The following is a 27,494-nucleotide window of genomic DNA, read 5'->3' on the forward strand; positions in this document are numbered from 1 at the left end:
ATTGCGCCTTATTCATGGACCATGGAGGTTGGATAGCTGTTTTTTTATGTTTTGTCCGTATTTCTGAGCTTGTTTTTCTCTTTTTTGTGAAATAAATATTGGTATGATTGGATGATTTTGCTAAAGTTGAATATTTATTGTTAGTTTTGTGTCTGTGGATGATATTGTTGCTTGAAATTATTTTTCTAGTGCCCGAAAGCCTGTGGTTGTAACGGCTATTACCAAACGAGACTAGATTTTTACATTTATTTTTGATGAACTGAGTAAGTGACGAAATGAGTATGCATAGAAAAGAAAGGTGAAGCAACCTTCAGTTCAGTATTTTCTTTTATTGTGTGTTAGTAACAAAATATTTAAACTACCGGTAATCGTGTTGTGTGTATTGAAATTGTTGGGTTTTGTTTTATATCATGGATTAAAACGTTATAATTGATTCTAGTTTATTTTGTAGACAATCTTTTGTACAGATTGAATTGATTGTGAATTTTCAAGTAAAACAAGAGGCAAATTAATTTTCAAGTACCAGAGGAACATATCCACGAAGCGATAAATAAAACGTAAAGAGTGTCATGTGTGAGTGGGGATTATGTACAAATGAAACAAGACATTTTTTTTAGGTTTTAATATTTTTTACACAATTCGTAGCATTCATAATGCCGACACATTTCGTCAGATTTTCTCCACATGCCCGTCAGCGACCGCTGTTTCTATCATTTATATAAACCAGTATACTATTAATCGTATATTTTTATTTATAATATGTACCTCGCCGAAATTATACAATACAAATATATAATTAACACTTTTTTCCATCGAATTGAAATGTACCCGCTGACAGACGCACTTGTTCATCGTTTTAGTAGCTATATTTACAATAACTTGATGACTTTCAAATCATTATATATAATGTACATATACATATATAATAAAGAGAAAAATCAAAATAAAATTCTTCAATTAATACATTAATGCCTAACAACTACTATTTAAGATTTTTTCTCTTAATAAAAATATATTACACGCAATGCAAATAACAATAATAATTGTGTTGTCAACAAAGTCTGGTGTTGCAAGAGAAAAAAATAATGTTTTCTTTTTCCAAATTATTTAATACTGAGACTTCATTGGGGAAAAACTGTATTTATACAAAGTAAAATGACGTATGTATAATATTTGATGATTATTATTTACAAAAGTTAACAAACTTTTTTCTAAAATGAGACATTAATTTGCTGTACGATTGTTGCGGTGACTTTGAATTTTGACATTCCAAATTCAAATTGAAATATTATTCTACGTAACTATACTTTTTGAAATCCTTAACAGATTTATTTTATTTTTAAAACTGCGTTTGGAAACGTCCCGCTTACAATCGTATTGCAATTTAAAAATACAATATGGTGGTCTTAATTAGCCTAGAATAAAGCTTGTTCTCAGATAACTTATCTTCCGCTATCGAAGTACCATAGCTAGGACCAATTATGACATTAAATCTCCCTTTCGTATACATGACATAAGGCTGTAATGCATTGCATTACTATAAAGTGGTTCACGTGACTTTTATAAGTTCAAAAGCTACAATACTGCGAGTGTTATTTTTCACATTTAAACTTCTTAGTTTGAAATGTTTAACCGTATTTTTTTATGTTTTAGTACATAAATTAACCGAGGTACAATTTTACAGGATAGGTATTTCTTTAAATATTTGCCTGATTAGAAGTAATATTTTAATAAAATGTCGACCAACTTTTGTTTCATAATTAACACTCACAGTAATGTTGTTCCGTGGCAAATCTAATAGTTAATACCTATATCATTCGCTTCCATTTACGCAAAAAAGTTTTAATATACCACGGAACTTTACAATCTAGGAGAAGCTCACAGATTCTCATCAGTCGTGAAAATCACACAATTATAAATATTACATGTGTGTAGGGTGTCCAGATTAAAAAACAACACCACACTGACTGGTTCCATCGCGCCGAACACGGCTCTCCATTTTTAAAAACTTATTTTTTAATCTGCACATCTCCTCATGTTTATGGTCTCCTGGTAACGTAGAAGGCAATCAATATCAGGTATCATCCACAAAGACAAAAAATAGACCTAAAAATCTCATTTTTTTAACATTGTAAAATATCATTTTGTGTTTCGTATACATCGGTTACAAATTGTGCTACAATATCGAACACCAAGGCAAGGTGAGAAACGATATTCGATATACAATATATCATTACAATAAATATATAATTCAAAGATATGTATTCAAAATGTTTTCTGTAAATGAAACGCGTTAAATTTCAAGAAATTGACATTCGTTATAGATGTACAATTTGAGCTTGATAATATTACATTTAATAAATAAGTAGGTAGGTAACAGAGGCAACGTGACATCGCAATTTACAGTTTTACATTTGACAATTGTGAGGAAGTGTCGTACACGCGCGACAGTGACCGCTGCGTGATCAGAGTGACCGCCGAGCGGTCAGAGTGACCGTCGGTCGCCCAGTGAACGAACAGAGTGACCGCCGCGTGCAACACACCTCGTTCAACAACATAAGTGGCTCCAAAAAACCTAAAACCTATTAATACAACTCCTTTACAAAAAAAGTCCCATATCTATTACCGTTCTGTCGACAGCGACCCAAGTACTGCGATAGTTACAACTTACACAACTATTCAATTATTTATTTATATTTACGTAATAACAATACACAATTAGCTATAAATATTTATACGATAACTATCAAACCGCATTATTGTTACATTCATCAACTTTGCTCCTATTGTTCCAAGTGATAAAACCGTTTTATTTATATGGTGATTGCACCGTACTTAGTGTCCATGTCACTTCGCATCATTTACATTTTAAACATTAAAGTTGACTTCAAAACTTAATTTTAGGAGATCGTATACTGTTTCAAATATTACAAAAATGTCGCGTTTTCTTTATTTTAGTATTTTATGTACATGTAGCATAGTTCTCCTGTGTATCACGTGCCAGGGTATCACAAGGGGCCGCGTGGCCTGCCCGTCGCCTGCCCGTCGCCTCGCCCGATCTCTGTCAACGTTATTCATATCTGCAAGAAAAACATCACAATATACAAAACGTCCGCTTCCATTCACCCACACCTGCATAATTCCCTCGTTAATTGTGCATTTTATTCGTCAGTCATAACAGAATAATTAACATTCCGCCGTATATCAAAGAGTTTCGTAAAATATTTTCATGGATTCACACACGAATCGATTTCAACTGTAGGCGCATAAGAAATAGTTTACTTCTCGTTTTAAATATGTAAACTTATTCGGAATACATTTAATTTATATGTAAATGATCGGAATGGGTGAATTTATTTTTACAACGGGATTAAAAAGTTGCGTAAGATAACGTATGTAATGGTTGCTGTAAAGTACGAGTATAGAGATTTTCTCAGCGGAATGTTAATGAAAAAGGTGTCATGTCATCAGTTATTTGCTAGATAGCGCCTAAAGCTTAAAGGCTTACAATTTTGATGAAAGTAAATCTTTAAATATGATAAAGTAACCAATCATTGTTTAACAATCTAATAGGTAATAAAAAATGCTGTACCCTCACTAAAAACTTTGAAAGACAATCTGAGGGATATTTATAATCATAATGATTATTATTAACACTTGGTCAGCGTGGTGGACTCAAGGGTCTCCTCCTAGAATGAGGAAGGGGAGTTAAGGAGGAGACCCTTGCCCAGCAGTGGGACATAAATGGGTTAAATTCTATTACTGATGGTATACTTACATGTACAAGTGCAGGTTACATTAGAGATGGTGGCCGTAGTATTCAGCCGGGTAGTGTGCGTATCCTTGGTGGAAGGCGGGGTCCGTGGGCGGCCTGTGCATCATCTGCTGGCCCTCCATCATGTAGCCCATGGTGGCCTCCGGGCTGTACGCGCCGCTCGGCCCCGCGTGCGGGAATACTGACGGGTAAAACACTGAACGGTTAATCAGGTCGGTTAAAGACACCAGCTTCTGATGGTGCTTGTGGTTGATCACACAAAATATTTTAAAAAAATCTACCACTAGTATGTGTATCACGTATCTCAGTTCACAACTAGTGTACGTCAAATTGATGGTCACTATTCATTGCTGCTTTGATGTAAAGTGTTAATAACTTTATTCTTATTGAGACAGCAATGTACGGCATATTGATTTTTAAATTGTTGTCAACTGAGATACGTGTTGCCCCCTAGATTACAAAGACCAGATCTTTTTATCAGAGTTATAACTTAGCTGATGAGTAGAGAATAATAACTATTTTTCTTGACTTTACGTAAAAGATCTGTGTTCTGGTGGTCAATAGTCACAAACCCAAAATTAAGAAGTATATAAATTAATTGTTTTTTTTTTCTGTATATAGGAATCTAACCTATATGGGTACTGCTTATCTTAAGTACCTACTGAATTCAATTTTGGAGCTTTAAAATCATCGTATATAGGGATAAGGGTTTGAAAACGAAGTCAAAATAAACCTTGCCTATAACAAATTTTCCTTCCAAAAACTAAAGTACCAAAAAAAGTTGCAACAATAAAGTCCCTAGTACGTATGTATCGAAAATTACTTGATGGTGTGTCGTACTCTCAACGATCAATGGACCGTGCCTCCATAAAGACCCCATGAGATGTCGGAAATCGGCGTCTATAATGGCCGAACACCATTACACCACGATTGATAATCCCATCGATGTATGGTGTACGGAAACCATAACAGTTTTGTGGTAAAATTGAGCGGATTTCTTGACTTTTACAATTGCTTTTGTCAAGTGTGGAATGTGCTAGTTTAAATTAATGTATTGATATATTTGCGTTCTAAGATATATTTAAAGTATTCCCTTTGTTGGTTTTTCTGTATTTTTATATGAAAAGTTTATAAATAAATATGTTTTTATTTGATTTATGTGTTGAAAGTGTTTTTGAACTTGTAACTTTTAAAATTACATTCATCATGTGTCAGTTTTGTGAAAGTTTGCGATGCTTTGCTCAAAACCAATATTTTTGAATTATTTTAAGCCATCTTAATTTCTATTGCAAAAGATTATCTTCAATTTATCAAGTTCTTTGTTCCAAAATGCAGGAAAACGCATTATTTTCTGTAAATCTTTTTATTGCTTTTTTCGCAAACAATGCCAAGTCGGTGATTGAGTCGGTCAGTGAGGCGTGTCTCCGACCAGGGCCGCAGGAAGCAATAACGGAGCCCCCAGGGCGGGGGCGCAGGCCCCGAACTACCAGGAGAATATGATTTACTAGGAAGTAATCTTGACGACGTCATTCAAACTGTGCGGTGCGGGATTAGATGCAGAAACTTTTATATTTAGATGTAAATGTAGAAAATATAGTTATTGCATTATGGTATTTTTCTTCATTAAAATTATTTGATAATAATGCGATATGGAAGCATATTGGAAGGTTTTTTCCTAGAAAATATTAATCATTTTACAGTGATATTAAAATACATGTATGATATCAAAATCGTTTCTGTTTTTGACGTTGTTAATAAATACGTAACATTACAGCAAAATAATACCATTAAATATTTTATTTTCGAACTAACAAAGCCGTATCCAGCTAGTTTCCGTGAAAAATATGAATATTAATTTCGGTTTTAATAAATGCGCCAGAGAACGGATTTAATCCTCGCGGAATGCCCAATAAACGATCGGCGGTACTCGAAGCCGAACGAATTGTAATTTACAGTCTGCGCCGGTAATGGGTCGCATCAGAGAACAATTTATGCTCTTATAATAAATTCATTAGCTGGGCGACATGCGGTTATACCTACTATGTCTATCTACATGTCGAAGCGCACACTAGCTATACAGTTATAGACAGTCGTAATGAGATGTATATTAGTTTAAGCTTATGCGATCCTGGTGCATTGAATATGATTGACCGATTCTGTCATATTGGTAACTGAATTTGTTATGATATTACTGTTTTTCGCGACCGTTCATCGGTATTCTTTTGTAAGATAAGTTTTTTACTTGCTATGTACATTATTCTTATTAAACTTCGAATTGACGAAACATTTGTTTACAAAATTTTATTTATTTAAATAAATTAATATCTATCTACTCGAAAAACTTTATTTTCTGGTCTGAAAAATACAGATTTTTAATTTCATTGGAGTTTTTTAATAAAATTGTCTATTAATCCCGCAGTTTTCGTAAATAAAAAAAACTGTTTTATTTACTGTTTTTGTTTCACGCACCAGCTACATAGTAATAATGAGTAATAAACATCAGAGTGAAACTTACCGAGTGTATCGGCAGGAAAGGTTGGCAAACGTATCGGATACCGCACGCACCAGGAATACATAAACACAAGGCGGCCACGACAAATAATATAGTGATTGGAAAAGCGCCTTTTGGCTTGACCGCAGGAAATGCGGTGGCCATTTTCTTTAGTCCATTGCCAAAACAATTTTCCATCTATCCTTCCACCCCTCCGGTTTTTCCATTTTCCGTCGTCGGCAAACTTGGCGGAGGCCACATCCGCCCGTTTGGCTCGCGAGATTTAGAACTGTACTTGTTTTATGTTAGCCTGGTGTCGCTGTGGCGATATTTGAGTGCTGACAGTACTAACTTTAATGCGATAAAACTTGCACAACTCTCTGGATTTTGTTGTGCTTTGTTTATTATTATTTGTACATTGTTTACATGTAAACTTCATGCTTTCGAAATTTTAGTTAGAATTGATAACAAGTGTTTGATAAGATTAACTAAACAGCAAGTTATCTTTGAATGATCTATGTGCGGGCACATTAATCCAGCTAAAGCAGTTAAATTAAAAGACTCACTACAAAAAGTTACGTCCCGAGAAAGGAAATCAATAAAAAGCCTCCACGATTAAAACCAGTGATATATGTTCTTCCTTCTCATAAACGGAATTAACAAGAAATGAAGAAAATACCCGTTTCTAATCTTGGAATAGGAAAGGGGGCAACATCCACACATCTAGATAAAGGCACCAGGGTAGCATACATCGGCGATAGTCGTCGGAGGGCGGAGTGATGGATCGTTCGGGACGGGTCAACGAATTCGGACATTATTCTTTTTTACCCTTCTTGCGTTCGCAGGAGTAAGCCCTTTTTCTGCGACGTCCTTTTTTTCCCCCCGGACGGAATTTTTGTTGGCTACGTACGGACCCGAACGTTTTATGGACTGTGCTACAATTACAAAGTAAAAATAGAATTGGTCGTTTGTAATTCTATTCCATATTGTCGGCGGGATGGGTAAAAAAAAGGTATTTTGTCGTACATTTTTGCCGGTTTTGTGGCTTGCGATGAGATTTTAAGTTGAGCTTTTCGTTGGGATTGCTCGTTTTGTTGATGTTTTAACTTTATTGAATTTTATATCGCTATTCGTATCCAGCCTCGAGTATTTTTTGTATAAAATCTCGACAAGAGGTTTCATGAATTAAATAACAAGAGTCTTTGTAGACAAAAGACACTTATTGTTGTGTAAAAACCCAAAACAAATTCAAAATTCAAGCACACTCCATTTTCTAAGTAATTCCATCTAATCTACTTTCTAAACGCAGCTGGGGTACTAGGCGTCCATAAGTCGGCGGGCGGTCAGCGCTAAAAGCTAGAACATCCTCTTGGGACGTAGCTCTCGCCATGCGACGGCCTGCATACTGTATGAAGCACTCGGTACTTTGTGGCACTTTGTGGTCAGCAAACTCGATTTTAGACTTCAAAGTCGTTTGGGGCGAGTGGAGAATTTGAAATGGCCAGCCGATACGTGACGTGGTCAAGACACGTTAGCCCCATGTAATGTGATGCTGAATTTTGAATGGATCGTTTCAAATGTGGGAATTTGTACTGTTACAGTATCTTCAACACTGTACGCTTGATTAAGTCGATTTACGCATTTACAACACACCATTAATAAATTATTTGTCGATGATACACAATTGTCGAGGTATGTGAACATTTTGGAAAGAAAATTTGTTCTTAAAAACTAAAGAATAAATCTATGGATGTATAAGAAAAATGTTACCTGCTCTATTTGACTGGTCAATCATTGGCTGAACTATCCTACGTCTCGCGTTGATAAACCTGAAACAAAATACAATGAATTAGTACATCACACAATAAAAATACAATAATTATACATACAAGATTGGAAGTCTGCAAAATGTATGTTAATTTCTTAAGATCTGAGTCCAACATCCCGATTTTATCATTATATTTTTGTAAGTGTTCAAAGAAACTGTTACAAACACATAATTCTGTTATTTTTCTACGTTTGTTGACGAAAAGGGTAGATTAAAATTACTTTCGTGTGTTCCTAAACTACCGTTGGTCTCCTAAATAAGTGAAAGGAGAAACAAACAAAACGTCAGGAGTAACTTACGTAGATCTACATATCAGCCCGTATATATAGCCCTATTCAATTATATTATCTGTCTATATATCTGACTATAATCTCACTGGTATTTCCGCAAAAGTTAGCAGAAAAACAACTTAGTGACAATGAATTATATACTTTTGGCCGAACCTTATTCAGTTTTGGGGGAGACGTGCATATTTTCCGTTGTCGATAGCAAACATGCCAAAAGATTGTTTGCTTTTCCTCTCTTATCTCTTCTTATGTTTATTGAATAAGTAATTATTTAATGGAATTGTTGATTAGATGTATAAGTCTTCATGTTTTTCGTGTGCACTTCATTTTGATTGACTCAATACCTATATTAACGTGTACAGAATTTACTAAGGCAGGCATTTGATAGTCTAAAAATGACAGTTGCTGAAAGATTTAACTAGTAACTTAACTCTATGTATAAAAGCAGCTTTAGTTACACTTTACATAAGTAAATATGTGTACATAAATACGTACATAAGGTGGATACATAATGCGAGCGAGACTGAAGGTACATATGTAAACCCTGAGCCCAAACCTCACATAAAAATGATAAAACCGATAATATCTGGGAAACCTACCACTCAAATAACTTTAGATTCGCTTATCAAAAAGGTTTCAAATATCACTGGACAATATATCAAGTGTACTAGGAGCGCAGCCCTTAGTAGGAGGGAGACTGACCGGGGGCTATCTCGGGCGGCTTTATGAAAACTAATGCCTTCATTTGGCGTCGGCTCCGGCCACCGGCGATAAGCTATGTCGCCCTGGTAACTTGGGATTACGATTTCGGGATTTACCCCGGAATAGAGGGGTGTCCGATAAAAGTTTGTTGGAAATTTCACTTCGTGTTTGTAATTTAAATGTTTTGAAACTGTGCCTTTATGTTTATTATCTAAATTGCAGGTAAAACACCTTCCTAGTCATAAACAACATAACGACATATCCAAAACCAAGTACACACCATAAAAAATTGCATTGATATCTTCTTAGTCAAACACGTTCATTTCTCTAAGCCGGGCGCAATTCCAGACTTCTAGCTTATGATTTCCATACACGAAAGTCTCTAAACATCACGTTACATTAACACTCCCTTATTTCTTCTTAAAGAAAACCGCAGAAAGACTTCAAAAAAAGTATTTTTTCACCAAGAAAATACGCAACAAAATGTTTTTTTTCCGCAATGGTTACCGGTATAACCAAGAAGTTTTTCCCCGTGTTTAGTAACACAAACAGCAGGTGGGAGAGTGAGGTATTACCTTTGGGTCATAAATACCGTTTTTCCCTAATTAACGCTTAATTCGGACGGGGGTCGGAGGGACCCCAGAGGCTTAAGACGCAACTACCGATTTTTGTACGCGACATTGCAAATCTACGTGGTGAGTTTTGTTAGGCAATTATTTTTAGTAATGTAGTCTGAAAAGTATTCTAAAATACTTGTGTTGTTTGGAAAAGTCCGAAAAAACATGTACTTGTAATATTTATACATGTACATGTATTTTCGGACTTTTCCTTTAGTTTATTTTATTAACCTTAAATATCTTAACTCTACAGTTTTTAACTGATAGAAAAATATTTGTTTACGTATTATTTGATACCTGTAGCAGTTTATTTCATTACATAGCTCTATATTTCAAATACATTTACGTAATATTATTGTAACAACTTTCTTGAGCACAAAATCTTGGTATTATAATTCCAAATCACCTAAGGATGAATTATAAATAACGTTAAACCCCCGACTTGGCTCGTTTCACAAATTCTCCAAGTGAAGGAATTCCAGCCCCGCATACTCATTATTTAATTTGCTTTCAGGTAATTAAAATCCAAAAACTTGGAAGTCGAAATTAAATTTTATACTCGGTAGGTACTTCGCCATCCCCTTACTTCTGCCCCCGGGCCGGGACGTGCTTCCCGGATCAAATCACCTTTTTAACTTTCCCTATTTAGGGAAAAGCCGGGAAATCTAGCAATTGCAATAATAATTGGTACCAGGACATCATGGGATCGAGTGGGTCGCCTCTATTATCATTACGTAATGCGATTTCCTCTACGTGTTCCTACTAATTATAATATGTGTTGTTTGAGTTTTATTTACACTGCCTTAGGGTAAATAAAGTTTTGCGACTGTATGAAAAACATGAGATATTTGTAACATTAGATTTATTAAACGTGTCTCCTATAATTATCCAAACGTGTCACAACTACCGTCTAAGTATTTCAAAGCCAATTATTCTAAGAGTAACAAGTAATAAAATAAAAACACAACACGTTCCCACCCTCCGAGTATCAGATGACGCGGTAATGTACCAAATCTTATTACAATTAGCCCCATTTGCATTCAAAACAGATATATCACCCGCATGTGCAGTGTGCATCAAACAATGTACTCACAACCCTTCGGTTATGATTTATGCGACCCCGGTATCGGCCGGCCGTTGTCACAAATAAAATAAACACATTATTTCATACAAATGCAAATTTTGTATGTTCGATTGTATGTGACTATTGTTGTATGAATTTGATGATTTATTGCTCTCTATGATGTGGAAACAGTATTAAAATTTAACAATGTATGGTTTTATTATTACTGTTCAGTTTATTATTACTTTAGACGTGTTTTTGTAGTCTGATAAAACAGCAACGTAGGGTTCAAACCCTTAAATCTTCCCCTGAATATATTAACGCACTATCTGAACACTTATCTAAGACAAAATTACATCGCAACAAAAGAAATAAACCTTTAATCGTTGTAATCTTAAAACCTCACAGTTAATTGCAGCTAAAACATCAAAATAACGGCAACAGCCGCCGTCAAAATTAATACAAAGCGCGATTTAACAGATACCCTCTTAAGAGTCGTAAAATTTGCCGTTTTTGCGCCGGGGAGGGTCCCGGCGGGCCCCGGGGTGTTATGGACCCGGGCCCGGCGGATGAAGAGTTAATGAACTAATCTTGATATTAACAACACATTAGTCGCATCGGACGCACAGCCATGTTTCGCTCCAAGTAATTACTGAGACCCTTGCAAGGGATAGTTGGGCCCTAACCCTCTCACACTGTATGTTCCACGTCAATTTCGTATGTACTGCGTTCTAGGGTTAATTTATGATCATTTTAATGTTTATTAAAATACTACGGCGCTGGAAAACTAGCTGTTTAGTTGAAAATCGAGTGCGGGAAATTATTTTGCATTATACCACAGTCGAAAATGGTAATTACAAGTAATAATCGCAAAAACTAATCGAATAACAAAGCAATCGGAAGAATATCCGCGCTCTCGTACAAAATTCATGGTGACAGTTAATTTGGAAATGCACCAGGCGCATCGTGTCCCATTCGCGAGGAGATTACTTATTCAGCAGACGGATAACATATTGCGCAAGTAATTGGTTCAAAATATACTTGCGCGATAGATATGGGAGCTTGGTGTAATCAATTATTTGTTATGCACGCTTTTTGTTACATTTACAATTTCGTATATTTAACATTATTTTAGAAGTAAACTGCTTTAAACATTATAGCTTAATACAATTTTCGGATTTTCCAACTAAATGTTAAAAGTTAAGTTAAAATAATAATTTGATTCAATAATAAGTTTTGACAAAACACCGGCCATTTCAAATTCTTCGTAGCGTCTCTCCGACATGTCTTAAAGTGTTGTAAGCTTAGAGAAATATTTGGCGACGATACAGAGCCTCAAAAGGGTGAATAATACAGGGATTTCACAACAAATGTTGACGGAATCCGACAAATCCACTGCGGATACCGTCCGACGAACGGATCGCGTTTTGATGTCTCAGATATCCGCCGAGTTATGCCACCCTGGTGATTGATTGTGCCAAGAAAATAAACTTTTTACCTATCAAGGTAAAAAATACGATATTTTTTACTTGGTTATTTTTCGTAATTCTATTATTACTTTTCAGTTAAGTTCATGTTTTTCTTTTTGGTCAATGACGTATTTAGGATCAACACATTTTGTACGAATGATATCTATCTATGTACTTATGGCGTTATAAAAAACCATGAAATGTTTTCTCAACGTGATTTTTTCAAAACATCACAGGAAAATCGTCCCCCGAAAACAAAAGGAGCAAGAAACTCCGTCACGTACAAATACGTCTAATCCACGGAGTCCGCCCGGACAATAAATATTTTTCATGAAATCCAAGGCCGTCACCAGCGCATACAAACTGCCTTAAATCAGGCAATTATAGGTGTGACCAGTAAATATTATAACCAGGGGATCAGAGCGCACGAGGCGTTGTGCGTTGTTAAGGATATTGGCTATGTTGTTTTCGTAATGGACTCTTATGTGAGCTGAATTCCTGGTAGTTGGGAAGGGAATTAACGTTATTGTGATTGTCGGGATATATAGCCGTTCGTTTCGTTATTTTTCTGCAAACTTTTTCCCTAAAATCAGCCCAGAATAGTCTTAAGTTTATTGCAGAATCTAGTCGTAATATCATAAACCAGCATCATAAACAACACAAGAACATCTTAATACAAGAAATAATGCCGTTTCTCTCAGATGACAAACGGTTATGAAAATACAACTCACAGGTATTACGAGTTTTCAGAATATATTACAATTTATCGCGACTGAATCCTGTCTACTAAACTTTGTACAGTATACATTATAGTAACAAGTGAAAGCTTAATAAGATATTCAAACTTAGAAGAAAATAAATACAATGAATTGCACAAGTATTAATATATTGAAGTAACATAAAGTGGAGAAGCAGAAATCGCCACTTGCGCTAATAAATTACGTTAGCGAAAAATGCTTCATTTTAAGGCGTACTCCTTAATCCTATGACGGCCTGGTAGCCGCTGGCTGTAATTACTGGCGCAATATATCGCCATCGACCTCCCGACCCCCCAAAGGTCCTCATCACGGAGAATGAGTAACACATGCTACTGCGTTAATTGTCGGGGTATACGGATTTGTTTTTATTCTCGGATTGTGAGGGGGAGCGAGGCCCAGGCGCGGCTGTGTCGCCTCATCGATTTTATTTTGTTTCTGCAGACGCTGCTTTTATGATTTGGTGTTAGCAAGCACTAATTGGAATGGTGATTTATTTTCAACTGTTTATAGGTGCAGCACGTGTTTGCTGCGGTCATAATGAAAATACTTTCTGTTTCTTTCGTAGTACAATTTACATTAACAGTCGTTATCGTTGCTTTTGAATTGTAAATAACGAAAAGGTACATATATCAGGCGTTCTCTGCCTACCCCTATGGAAAAAGGTGTGATTATATGTACATATGTATTTATCAGAAATAACATTAAATAATGTCATACATAATAAACTTATGCCGTTTTAAATTAAATTCAGTACTTCCAATTAGCAAGGTGTTAATTAGATACCAGGGCGGCATAAATCTGCAGTAAATAATGTCATGTCACAGATGTTGACGGAACACTCGATGGAGTGCGGCCAACGAATCACATGAAACTTATTGCCAAGGAGTTTTTTTATTCTTCGTTTTCTCCAGTTTTAGACGATCTTTTAAAGATAGACTTATCCTTTTTTAACCTAGAAAAAATATTTGGTACATATTAAAATAAAATATGAAAATTTTCTTACAAGTTAATCAGAAAAAGTGATAAATGTGACAGACAGATCTATGGTCTAACTATTGAACTGTATCCAATTTTAACCGGGACTTAAGCACAAAGGTTCTAAATCGCCGCGCTAATCCACCCTCGCTAGCAGCCACATCGTAAGACAGGGTAGCGGATAACATGCAATTGCGATAATAGCCGACCCGGCGCCATATTGCGTTGATTGGTGACGTGCGCGCGAATTTATTTTGTATTACCCACTCGAAGGGTTGAGGTGCGAACCAAGTTATTTATGGTCAACAGCTGGCGCGCAATTTGAATTTGGAACAGGTAGGGTGTGACCTCGTTGCGAATAAAGATTAACTTTGAGTTTATTGTTCATTGTGAGGCTCTTTAGTTGGATGTGTCAAGATTTTGATGATGGGTATAGTTTGGGGCTACGTTATTACTTTTAAATGTCTATATTACTTGATGATTCTGTTTGCGATCACAGATTGGAAAACTAGCTGGCCATAAAAACCTTTAGCGGCAAAATAGTCTCTAGAGAATAAATGGGAAAATACTGACCACCATCAATATATTTTAGAGCTCACCACATGATGACTAATAAAATATCGTCAATATTTTAATGATGATAACAATTAAACACCAGGAGTGCATGGGTCGGAGGCGACCGCTAATGAGCGCGGCAGCAGCGCCGTGCGGCCGCTGCGGCTGGCGCGCGAACTAATTTGGTGCAGTGATGGATTGCGTGCGGCCTGTGCGGCTCACACCGAATACTCCCGTCTTGTCTGCAAGCCTAGTACTTGCGGTTTAATTACGGATCTGCTATTTTTAATTTGTTTTCAGGAAATAAAGGAAAATTGAATTTGAAATTAAGGGATAATATAGAAAAGCAAAGAATTTTCAATATTTTTAAATAAACAAACTCCTTAATCTTTGATTCCGTATTACTCATTCTCAAACCAGACCCAGTGCCAAGCAGATCCTCGCTATATCTGCATCCAAAACATGAAAACAATACGTTCGAAAATACAGATATTAAAATAAGATCAATAAACAACAACTGTTATTTCTGAACGGCCCACGTGAAACTCCGAAAATTGATTCAAAATAAACAGTCTCGCCCATCACACATTTCATGGCTCGTATAGATAAATAAAATACATTTTACAACACGGAAATCACAATAAATATAACAAAAAGCTTTATAATTTTGTTTACATTCGCGTCAGACTTCCATGACGAAGCGCCAAAATAATACAGATTAAAAATATTAGAAACGTATAAAAAGCGCGCGTATTCTCTACAACGATTTCATTTAAGGGTGGGTTTCTTTGTGCCATTAAGCTCGACATATCAAACAAATAATAGGCTAGGTTTTCAACGCTTGTGCTAAAAACCTAATTTGTGTTTTAGGCGAATAATCGCAAAACAAAAAATGTAAAATCAAATAAATTGAAGGAGCGGACCGCGTCGGGTTTCACCTCGCGAGCCCATTTGTCAAATTAATGATGGACGCATCAGAATTTAAGCGGCCACCTGACGCGACGATGACGTCACAAAAATGTCTTTATTTCCTCGGAAGATGGGTCATCTTAAAAACTCGAAGGGGACATACGAAGGAAATGTCTAGGATACTTTATGAATGGACACTTTTAAAATTTGTTTGGGTCACACTGACCACGGGACATCTATATTTATAACGCGAGACCTTTGCTTGATAAATGCCTGCCTTCAATATCCTTTTAACATTCGCTACTAGTGCTAATGTCATTTTAGAAATACGATGATTTAGAGTGTTTTTGCAAAAAAAACTATTCTCCTAGTATTTTTGGCGAAAATAACATCGTGTGCCAAATGAATTTTAAGTTAAAAATACAATAAGCGTGTTACAATTAATAATGATAAAGTTAAAACAAAACATGTTTGTCTGTACGCTCAGTAAGAGCCGTGTGATGGTGAGTTTGCGTGTCGCTCCGTCGAATTAGCCGGCCACGTTGCTTAATCGTACTGTCGCAATCGTGCCCTAACAATGGCCGGGCTTTTTGCCTTTTTTGAAGACAGATAAGGTCCTTGATTGTCCTATGGCCTTTACCGTGCATCAGTCTTTAATCAAGTTAACGACTCAACGCGAATGCAGTTTGATAGTATTTTTGTTTAGGGCTTTCTTGATGCTTTTTGTGACAATTTAAAGTCGATTGCTGTGAAATTGGAGCAAAATTTTACTGTGATTTAGGTCCAGTAGTTTGAGTATTTTTTGCAGAGAATTTTGTTGTCTGGATTTTAAAGTCTGACTGTAGATTCTCAAGCTAAGGTTATTAAAAAACAAAGCTCATTTAAACATAATTATAATACTAATACCTAATTCTACCCACGCTGTCTCAAAACTAACCCAACCAACCATCAATCAAAGGTTGCCAATTAAAAAATAATTACGATCCAGATTAAAAAAAAGTATTATCAATTGGCAACCCTGAAGTAAGGAGGTTATAAATAACGTTGGAATATTCTAGATAAACGTTTTGATCGAAAAGCCTTTCAGAGCGTATCGTTTCGAATGTTTTAAAAGTGGTGTTTTGTTTGATACATTGTGGTGTATTAATGGAGGTGGCGATAGAAGTAGCCATAAGTCTCGGGACATTTGGTTTAACGGTTATTTATTATGGTCGTGATAATGCGCCACGGTTTGATGAAGGGAACTATCTTTTGATTTGTTTGTACTTGAGATTGTGGGCTGAGCATTTTATGGCTGTAGTTTTAATCAGGGTTTTTCTAGTGATCATTATAATGATTACCTTCCGTCTGGTATAAAAAAGGTGATTTAGTCCAATATCAGAAAAGTAGAAATTAATAGATATTCCTTTAACCCCATTTTTATAAGGCTCTACAAATATGACAATACAACAAAGAATTATACGTTACAGCGCGTTTTGAAGGTCTTACAAACATACAAATTTCGGTCACATATTGGCAATAGAACAACGATCACAACACAGAACAACTATCCATATTAAAAAATTGTTCGACACAAGAATCGAACTTACACTATCGTCAACTGGGTTAACCGTTTTATTAAACCCAGAACTAATAAATCCGTATTTGATATAAAACGGTTAATTGCTACTTGATTTATGTTTGCCGTGTTATCGGCCATCTGTTGTTACGGCTTGTCGTTAGTGCCTAGTATTCCATCAATGCGCTTCTAATTGCAATATATGTACTACCTATGTGTTATGTACTCCTGGTACGTCTGGGAATGTTGACTATGTGGTCTAAGTGGAATATGGCCGTAAGATCTATTTAATTTATGAGTAGTTATTGCTTTTTGTCACTTATGAAATTTTTGTAATAAAAACAGTGTTGTGTTATGGAGGTAAAAATATGATACTGTTTTAGATGCGTTCTTCATTAAAAGTGTGATTTTTACACTAATTAAATAAAATATTTAATGCAGTTATCGATATTTGATATTGGTAACTGCAAATTGCTAAGCAAGAATAAGTAAAATATTATAAGACTACATAGTAGATAATAATATTTGTCAGATATATCTGCTATGAGAAAAATCTGTATCTACCAATTTCTAAATAAAATGAAATAAACCTCAAACAGCGGTATATTCCACATTTAGACATGTCAGGTGTGAATTTCCTCGAACACAATAAGACTGCGAGTGAAAAATCGAATCATAACGAATAGATTCGTCGGCTCGATATCTCTGCCTCTATAAATAAAAGGACGCTTAAAATTTTAAGGGTCTGCAGTCCAGCCCATTACGGACCCTTAAGCCGTAACGAACGGCTTCCAGATGCCAGGATATCGGAACAATTGTTGCGCGTGTGAAATTCAAAGCCGATAATAAAATACGATTTAATTTTTTTACGAATTATCCACATTGGCTGCGACTTTACCCTTTGCCTGATAAAAACATATTACTCTTGTTCTTGATAAACATAATTAAAGGTTTGTGTTACTCCATAGTTTGTAATTAGCCGTAATTGTAGAGCTTTCCATAATAGTACACGTTTCGTTCTCGTTAATTAAAAATATTCACTTACGCCAACTTTGTCATTGGAACAATCTATTAAATGCGCTTTTAATTATATGTCACGTACTCTGTGCTTTTCGTTCAACAATGTTATTAAAATTGACAGCTAATTCTGCAGTGGAACCACTATACGACGAATAGATTTTAAAATATTCATATCTACTAATGAGAAGTATGCATGACGTAAGCGCAGATCAGGGATCACATCGCTTCATACCATTTTTGTAACATTTCAAAACATTCGCGCTTCTTATGCAAATGCACCGTCGTTACTATGGATTATGATGATTTTATCGATTTATATTTAATTAAATGTTAAACTTGACACTTATTAATTGTCGCCGAGTTTATAAGGTTTTATAACGATGGAAATAATCAGTCAGGTCACGATTACATCGATGCGACCGGTTCTGTGACATGTCATGGTATTTTAAATAATCGTTAAACATAAATCATGTTCACTCGGAATTCGATGTTTTCAAATATCTAGTTTTTATACACGCCCACAGATTTTCTTGTGTCTCATCAACACAAATGATTGCGTCGTGATTTATAAGTGTTAATTACGAAAATTCTTTGACAAAAAACATTCGTACGAAACGAGGACGCGGGACATAAATCAGAATACATACGATAAAGTTCACAGAATGTTTTGTAAACATGTTAAAGCGACATTAAATCGAATTCGCCTTCCTTGCTACGATCCGAACAGACTATTATGACGCGGTTGAATATTTTTATTGTACGGGCCACACTGGCCGATAATTCAATGCGTATAACGGAACGCGGCCGGATGTGACCGCCGCGTCTTCCTGTCACAATTAATTTCCGGGCGCGTTGAAATTGGCGCGAAAACTGTCGCGAGGGGCGGGGGCGGCGCGGTGCGGGGGTGAGCGGGGTGCGGGCGCGCCACCGCCGCGGGAATTTTAATTACGCACTCGTATACCGAATACCAATGTCGTCTTGTTTAAATTAAATATAAATTATTCGCCTCCTAGGCCCCGCTGCTCGCCTGGTATTGCGAACTGCGAAACGTTGAATAAACAACTGTTGGGTTTTAATTAGTAAAGATTTTGTTGGTATTTTGTCTAATGTTTTAGTTGTTTCGGAGCGTGTAAGTTATATTTGTTAATATAAGAGACAAGTTGGACGTTCAAATGTATTGCTGAATGTTTGTTTGTCACTCCATTATCTCGACAAACTCCTCTGTGAACACCCGATACCGTTAAAATAGTGTGGCATTGTATAATGGGAGATGTTAACTTAATTGTTCAAACAACGCTAACATGCGCTTTTACGACTGTCTGTTGTCTCGTTATCGTGCATCTGAAACCTAATAATGACTTAATTCCAAGTTTCTCATACAAACTTATATCAAAATTAAAACTTAGCGAAGCACTAAGCTATCTAAATCTAAGTATTTAATCATGTTTATCTTCTAACGCAAGTAAACCATCAAAACTACTTTAATTTCATAATAAAAGTTCACAAACAAACTCCAAACGCAATTAGAGGGCAGATGAGAAGCTCACGGCAGACGGGTGCACTTCTTATGGCATTTAACTAACTTTGATAAAAAGATTAAGTATGACAGTTTGAAATATAGCCACCGCAGTCGGTGGAGAAAAAAAATAACAGTGCAAAACTTGGTCGGAGCCGGGCTCCATTGTTGCGAGCTCAGAGTTAATTTTGTAGGAAAGAAACAGAGACGCAGGTGTTCCAACGGGCCGTTGTATTAATTTGAGTCCCGTCTAATACCTACGTATGACTGCGTTGGAAACAGACGCGTCTGAATTTATAAGCGAAGTTGAGCTCGTCCGAGCGCCGGCGCCGGGGATTTGAGCGCAATATGAACGTGCCAGATTATGACGTCCCGCCGTCGTGCCGCCGTCGTACAGCCGTCGTGTCGCTCTCTGACAATACCAACGCGCCCATTACGCTCCGTTTCACGCGCGGCCTTTTAATTGTGAATTATTGCACGCTGGAGCCACACACTACGTATTAACATAATTGTTTAGAAAGAAACGCATGTAAACGATCTAGCCGCGATCGCGAGATAACGCTTACGTGTCGTATTATACCATATTTGCATAAATGGTGACATTTCATCGTAGTTTTGGTTTATTTTTGTGTTATCGTATTCTTAGAAAACATAGGGTGTCCATTAACTAAGACGTAATGGTATCTCATGTTTTTATTGCTCGTCTCTTTATACCGGTCCTGTGCGTACTTTATTAAAACATGAAAACGCTTCAAATGTGCATTTTGATGCGATCCAAACGATCTTAATTATCATTTTAGACGTAGTAATTTTTCGTTTATTACTTGTCCTACACGTAACGAACGACGCGCCGCATAATAAAAGTCTATTTTAATTGGAGCATTTTCGTTTTAAGATCTAGTTAGTACACTTAATAACCATTATTTTGATATCAGTAGATGAATTATATGTTACAACATTTTTGAGTAAGCACCAATTTGTATGGCATGCAGCTAAGTTTTAATTCCCTCTACATAAATACAACATTATTATTCAACTACCTACATGTTCAACAGTATTAGATTAATTCTGAACGTAACATATTGTCTGTCAAAAATCCACCTTAAACCGATAAAAAATAAACAATTTATAAAAAGAACAACGCGGAATAAACTTGACAGCACGGAGTGACGTAATTTATTCTTATTTTGAAAAGAGCGTGGCGCCAAATCGCGGACCATAGATTACAAGTAAAGTTTTCCGATGAGGCAGAGACAATGGGCGCGTTACACACGGATGGCTTCCGCTCGCACTTCGCCGAGGGCCCGCTCTGACAGACGGCCGGGAGTGATGAACCGCCCTAACGCCACCGTATTATTGCACCTGCTACCAATTGGATTTTGCATTTATTTAAATGGTATTAGTAGTAGATTAAGGGGTTGCGTATCTATTATGGAACCCTATAAATGATATTAGCATTTGCAATTGCGTGTGCGGATCTAAAAACCAACACTATTAACGTTTTTTCTTGCTCATTAGGGGCCGTAAATACGTAGCGTGTATTACAACGCTTTAACGATACGAGGAAACAATGTAGCTCTCAATAAATTCGCATAAAAGTCAAAAGCAAATAAGATGGCGGTCCTAAATCCGTACAAAATTGCTTACACCTAATCGTAATTATAAAAACATAACATTATTAAGCTTCGGAGGTGGATATCAAAAGTAATACTTCGCCCGGGGGATTGTAAACAGCGGCCATAATTCACACCGAGCCTTACTGATAAGAAACTTTCATTATGAACCCGAAAATGTTGAATTTAAAACGAGGCTTAATCAAGCAACACCGGGTGAACCCTTCTAGCTACCTGTGTGTTTAGGTCGAGATTACTTTGCGAAAATTACGTTATATCGGTTGTTTTAGATTAATTCTGTGTTGTGCCCCGAATTATGGTGGTGTAAGGACCTTTCTTGGCGATTCTGTTTTGTCGACCACGTCTGCGTCAGCACGGGCCAGCTGAAAAATGACTCGGTTCTACTTTATAAGCGTTTTTATATGTTTTATGTACTTTTAACAAACCTTGACCAGTAAAAAAGTCGTAAGTTTTCTACAAGTTCATTCCAAGTAAAAGGTAATATGCCTTCAAAAAATGGATACTAATTCGAAAATAAAATAAAAAACGAATATTCAAATATGTGTATAATACATCTTCAAACAATTATGTTAACGGCTCTAATACCAAGTTTAAAGAATATCACCAAACATATTCGTAAAATAAACAAAAATTTTAATATTGTTTTTCCAACAAACAAAATCTGTATGTTTGTTTGTCATTTAAGCAGTTAGTATCGCTCGCGTACCAGGGCGGCAGAGTTGGGCAGGAGCATTCCCTAACCCCTTCGCAGTTTGATAAATGGCCAATTACTGCGCCCGCCCCGTCCCTTCTGTTAGCTTGTTGCCTATTTTGAATTGCTTTTGCTTTTTCGTTTAGATTAATATCTAAATAGGATAGATACGGATCCCGCTTTAGGTATTTTACGTTGTTTTTAAACGTAAATTTTGGGTTGGAACGCTTCTCGTTCCTTTGTTCAGTCGTTTTTCGCTGGCCGCCATTGTTTTCGTCTCTTAATACCACCGAATCTTTGTTCTGTCTTGTTGTGTAATACGTTGTTTTGTTTTAATGGAATTTCCCTTCGATATACGTGTTTTGATTTTGATCTTAGAAAATTGCCTGATAGCTTTCACTGGTAGAAAGTTTAAGGCACATTTTTGGTTTAACCTATTTGAATACAAATCTCTCGCAAGATTATTAAAATAAAGTATCATTTTCTTTTTTAATAACAGTTTTGACTGCCTGAAAATTACAAACAACCGAAATAATTACTTAATATTTCTGTAACAGCACCAGTAGAACAATCATAACAAAACGATCTACCACCTCTTCAGGGATACCGTTTCATATACCTCCCCAAACACATATGTTCCTAGTAACCCGACCACACTTTTCATTAAACACCCTTCTAGTCCCACAATGAAACAACGCTAGCCTCAGGTGCATATCACCGATTCTTAAATTCTCGTCATTACTTGATAAGGGGTAGCCAGAGGGTGTACTACCCTTGTTTATTTTTCCCGTATTCAAAGAGCCCATAATTGCCTACAGACTTAAGCTTGTTTAAAATTTTAACTCTGGAAATAAATGGGATTTTTTAAGGGACGGTTAGTTGGTCGCTTCTGGACATTATACGTTTATTTTATTGAAATTTTTATTTGTGTTTGACTAAGCGGTTGCTAGTATTAAAACAATGTTTGATAGGATTAGTCGTAAATATATTATCTATACTAATATTATAAAATGGACAGATTTGTTTGTAAAGACTAAGCTCAAAAAGTAATGGAACTATTTTAAAATGCTTTCCTGCTAAATGCTGCATTATAATTATGAATAGTTAGAGAGTTTCACTAAAAGTAACTTATGAGTGCCAGTTGTTCTATACTAATTGTATTTTCATCATTAATTAAAAGCCTATACCTACTATGTAACAAAAGATTTACGTCTCACTTAGCAGTCAGTAAGTAAAGTCGTCTGAAAAAGCTAGTATATCTATCTAATTATGGCAAAACGTTAGAGTATGTACCGTAAGATGCCATAAAGTAAAAATGCCATTGTGCGCGTACCATAAACAAGATAGACACGCAACACCATAGAGCATGTGATTATAGATGTCATGCCTAGGCTTTACATTAAAGTTTTTATTTGAACGTATCATTACGACTCATTACGATAATGGTGTAACGGTGATTACTATTGTGGAACCAATCATAGGAATGACGTTAGGGTTTTTTTTACAACGGAAAATTACTTCAAAATAATAAGATTTAAAAGTTTTTTTAGTAACATTATGTGTATTTACAAGGGCTTTTCATTGCAAACATGTTTATAAAATAAAGTTTTTCTAAGCTTTTTAAAGTTCTTTAATTTATGCATTTAAGTATTTTTTTGTCATTAAAATGACTGACTCTACCACATAGAGCAAAAAGTCTCACGGGTACTCTCTCAATGTAACTATCTGTATCTTACTAAAGGCCAGGCCATGTCAAAGGCCTTTCGGCGTCTTGACACAACTTAGACACTAGGTTGTCCACTAGCCGTACGATAAGAAAGAACTTAAGGCCAACTCTTTCTAATCATTATTTCCTAGTTGTCAAGATAAAACAATACTTATCTGTCAAGTCATATTCACATGTTAAACGTTTCCGAACGGATCTGTACTCTGACACCTTCACACGTCGACTCTATGATAAATGATCGAACCATTACGAAAAATATTAATTGTGTACAAAGCTGTTATTATTAACACCATTACATTTGGGTTTTGACATCAAATGTATAGAAAATTATATACTTTAGGTGCTTTTGACTAATCTTTGTGTTTTTGTTGTGAACGTATGAAAAAATCACTTTTGTATAAAATGAGAGCACGTCTATAATAATAAGCTCTTTAAAATAAAACGTAAAAGTACTTTTTACAAGATACATTTACCAAGTAAGTACAGTAACGTTATTTCTTGTTAAAAACTAATAGGCTCCCACAAAATGACGAAACATTGCGTGGGCATTAAGATCAATGGCCAGTGACTGAGTTTACACGCAGAATGGATGGCGCAAACCCATGATAATAAGTGAAATACCGTTATAACACCATTTTTCAATGTTTAAAAACAAGATAGAAGAAATTCAATAAACTCGACAAAAAAAATAAAACGTGGAATACAGATAACGTCAGTGGGAGAAACGAAACGTCACTTTTATTTTTTTGTAATTTAATTGGAGTATTAACGGGGCATAGATAAAGTCACTCTGCCTCTAACTTTTTTCTTTTTTTTTCGACTTTATCAGATGGCTTACCGTTTGAATTTAAAGGTGCGTCAAGTTTGTAAGAAGTTTTAATAGACTCAGCTCGATCTGATCTTGAGAAAATACATTAAAATAAATTGTTCTATTTGCCTACCCTCGCGCCTCGGACGACGAGGACGCATTTTCAATTCGATTGATTGCGGACGTGTATCCGAATTAATTCGAAATGCATGTGACATTTGATTAATACCATCGACAACTTTGTAGCTGCGAATTTTATTTATCATTTATTTTGTAACTGTAGAGTACTATAAGATAAAATAGGCGCTTAAATACCAAGTTTAACATTAATTTTCATAAGCCGATGAAGTACTTAGTTGGAAGAGGTAAAAACGCCACTTTTTGCAATTCCCCACGAACAGTTGCATGACACAGGTGTATAAACATGTACAACAAACATTACAATCGGTCGGTATGTCAGTTTGTCAGGCTTATTGACATTAATCTCGCGTTATAATAAAACGGCGTACGAATGCTGACGTCCGACCACAACTCGTAACGTAATTTAATGAATTAGCATTCATTGGTTATTTGGGAGAGGGTAGGTCGGTAAACATGCTCGTGGACGTCGCGCTCGGCTCAAACGTGCATAATTCTAAGGGTTTATTACATAACGTGACTCAAAGCTTCCTTGTACCCATAACTACGGAATAACATTACAACGTTTTCCCGTCTTTCCGGGCCAAAATACGCCAACTGGAGGGGAGAGGAAAAAAGAAAATTTGGTCACTGCGACCGTCCATAAATTCGCGTGGAGTTGCGCGCACCGCTCTAATTCCTTTGTTTGCTAAAACCGAAAACTGCCGTGGACATCCCAGCGATGCCAATACGATATTTCACTCGCTCCCACTTGAGTGATTCGTGCACGTTAGAGGGTGACAGATGTATTTGACGCGTTTCGTTTCTGAGACTTATTGGCGAGTCTCAAAGGCGGTAATCGGTTGTCCTATGTGCCAATCTAGTAATATATATGTAACGGATTTATTAGAAGGAGGTTAGCTTGTAGCACTGATAATATTTGGTGTTTTTTTGTCGGTGTCACGTCACAGTGGCGGCACCTAGCGGCACCTAGCGGCACCTAGTGGCCGGGGGCGACATGTCAATTTTATTGGCGCTTCGCCAAGCGCTTTGTTAAAAGGTTTTGGCGTCGTGAGAGCTCTCTCTAATATGAACCCAGTCTCTAGATAATATACCTAGTATTTGACTATGTGATTTTAAATTTGCAGTGTTGCCAGTGATCTAGGAGTAGGTATTTTACTTTACTTGATTTATTGTTGTATTCGCTTTTGTTGAGAGCATTTGAGATTTTTGGAACACTGTTTTAAAGTTAAATAGTAGTCAGCAATTAGTTCAAACTTTGAAACTTAATTAAACCAGCTTATGTTTTTAACAAAGAACTCCATAATATACATTTCTTCAATAATTCTCGTATTACCATTTAAACATAAACAAAACTGAAAACAACCCATATTTCTAAAAAACACATAACACATGCTTTCTGTCTTCCCCGAAATACATAGTCGCCGTAATAATAGCATGTACATTACCCAGGCATCGAAGCCACGACAATGGACTCGACTGATTTATCACCGCCCGGATAAGGCGTTCCAATGGAAAAAGGATTTTCCCGGGAAAACTTCAATGCGAATAAATTTAAACCTTTTTTGATCGATTTTACAAAGATTTTCTGTTTATATGTTATGTTAATTGTGATATAAAACCATGTTTGAAGAGTTTTTGCTTACAATTTTGTAAAAAGCGTGATAGTATATACATTTGTGATAATAATAGTATCACTATTAAATATATTATTGCCAAAAATAGAATAAAACGATTGAATTTAGCAGAACTTATAAAAATCATTCTTTTGTGAAACCAATACGTCTTTTTTTGTACCTAACCTGTATTTTCACCTATGACCCTAGTCCATGCAAAGTCGCGGAAACAAGCTTATTCATAAAATCTACTAAATATAAAACTAAAGAGTTAGTTTGTTTGAACGCGCTAACATCAGAAACTACTGGTTCGAATTGAAAAATCACTTATGTGTTGAAGAGTCCATTTATAGAGGAAGTCTATATAGACTATATAACATCACGCTATGACTAATAGGAGCTGAGTAGCAGTAAAAAGTGTTGTGAAAAATAGACGAAGTCGCGGAAGACGGCTAGTACTACATAAAATACTTTTTTATAAATTACATTCCCTTGTTAACACGCTCTGCTCATTCCCCTGACGGCTAAGCGTGATCTTACCCACTGTGATAAGGAAGTCTTAATGTTAATTTGAATTTTATTTAAATCAGTCGCGATGATTTTGAGATAACACTCAAACGACCGTTTTGTTATATGATATATATTTAATTGTTTTTTTTTTCGTATTTCGTTGCGAAGTTTTTAAACAATAACTAGTGGAATTGTAAGGCTTCACTCGCCGTTTGTTTTGTAAAATATAACAGATTAAAGATAGAAATGTTGAAAAAACCGTGCCTATGTTTTATCCATTTATAATTCCTAAATTTTATTAAACCCTGATCAGTGTCTTAGTCTTGGTAGAGTTACAGACGGACAGATTCACATTGAGATAGACTTTTCATTTTAAACTCGCTTTAGCCCCCGACTTCGTCCGAGATCGATCATCACAAAATCTGGTTACTGTAAGTCATTATTCCCGGTTTCAATACTCATCTATACTTAATATTATAAAGCTGAAGAGTTTGTTTGTTTGATTGTTTGTTTGAACGCGCTAATCTCAGGAACTACTGGTCCGATTTGAAAAATTCTTTCAGTGTTAAATAGTCCATTTATCGAGGAAGGTTATAGGGTATATATCATCACGCTACTACCAATAGGGGTAGAGTACCAGTGAAAAATGTTACAAAAACGGGGAAAATTTTGACCCATTCTCTCTTATATGACGCAAGCGAAGTAGCGCGGGTCAGCTAGTTCTTTATAATCTATCTATCGAATATGCAATACATACTTATCGGAGTGTAAAATAATCCGGTGATTATGTGCTAAGTGCAGATGAACGCATTGCAGCGATGAGTAAGAGAAGTTATACCGACAATGGC

The 27,494-nt window shown here is 36.0% G+C and overlaps 1 protein-coding gene across 5 annotated transcripts in view; it reads right to left on the bottom strand.

Annotated features, from left to right (window-relative positions):
• Positions 1 to 618: 618 nt before the first annotated feature.
• The window catches only part of hth (Meis homeobox homothorax), a 290,065-nt gene continuing 263,189 nt past the window's right edge, over positions 619 to 27,494 (bottom strand). For 3 of the 5 annotated variants that reach the window (XM_076126853.1, XM_076126854.1, XM_076126852.1), the window contains 3 exons: positions 8,037 to 8,095; positions 3,779 to 3,971; positions 619 to 3,080 (listed from right to left, as the gene is read on the bottom strand). In XM_076126853.1, coding sequence (XP_075982968.1) covers positions 3,799 to 3,971; positions 8,037 to 8,095 — 232 coding nt within the window. In that variant the 3' untranslated portion in view covers positions 619 to 3,080; positions 3,779 to 3,798. The remainder of the gene's footprint in view (positions 3,081 to 3,778; positions 3,972 to 8,036; positions 8,096 to 27,494) is intronic. The other 2 variants (XM_076126856.1, XM_076126855.1) reach the window with 1 other exon arrangement.

Source organism: Anticarsia gemmatalis, chromosome 19 (genome assembly GCF_050436995.1).
Source record: "Anticarsia gemmatalis isolate Benzon Research Colony breed Stoneville strain chromosome 19, ilAntGemm2 primary, whole genome shotgun sequence".
Taxonomy (NCBI): domain Eukaryota; kingdom Metazoa; phylum Arthropoda; class Insecta; order Lepidoptera; family Erebidae; genus Anticarsia; species Anticarsia gemmatalis.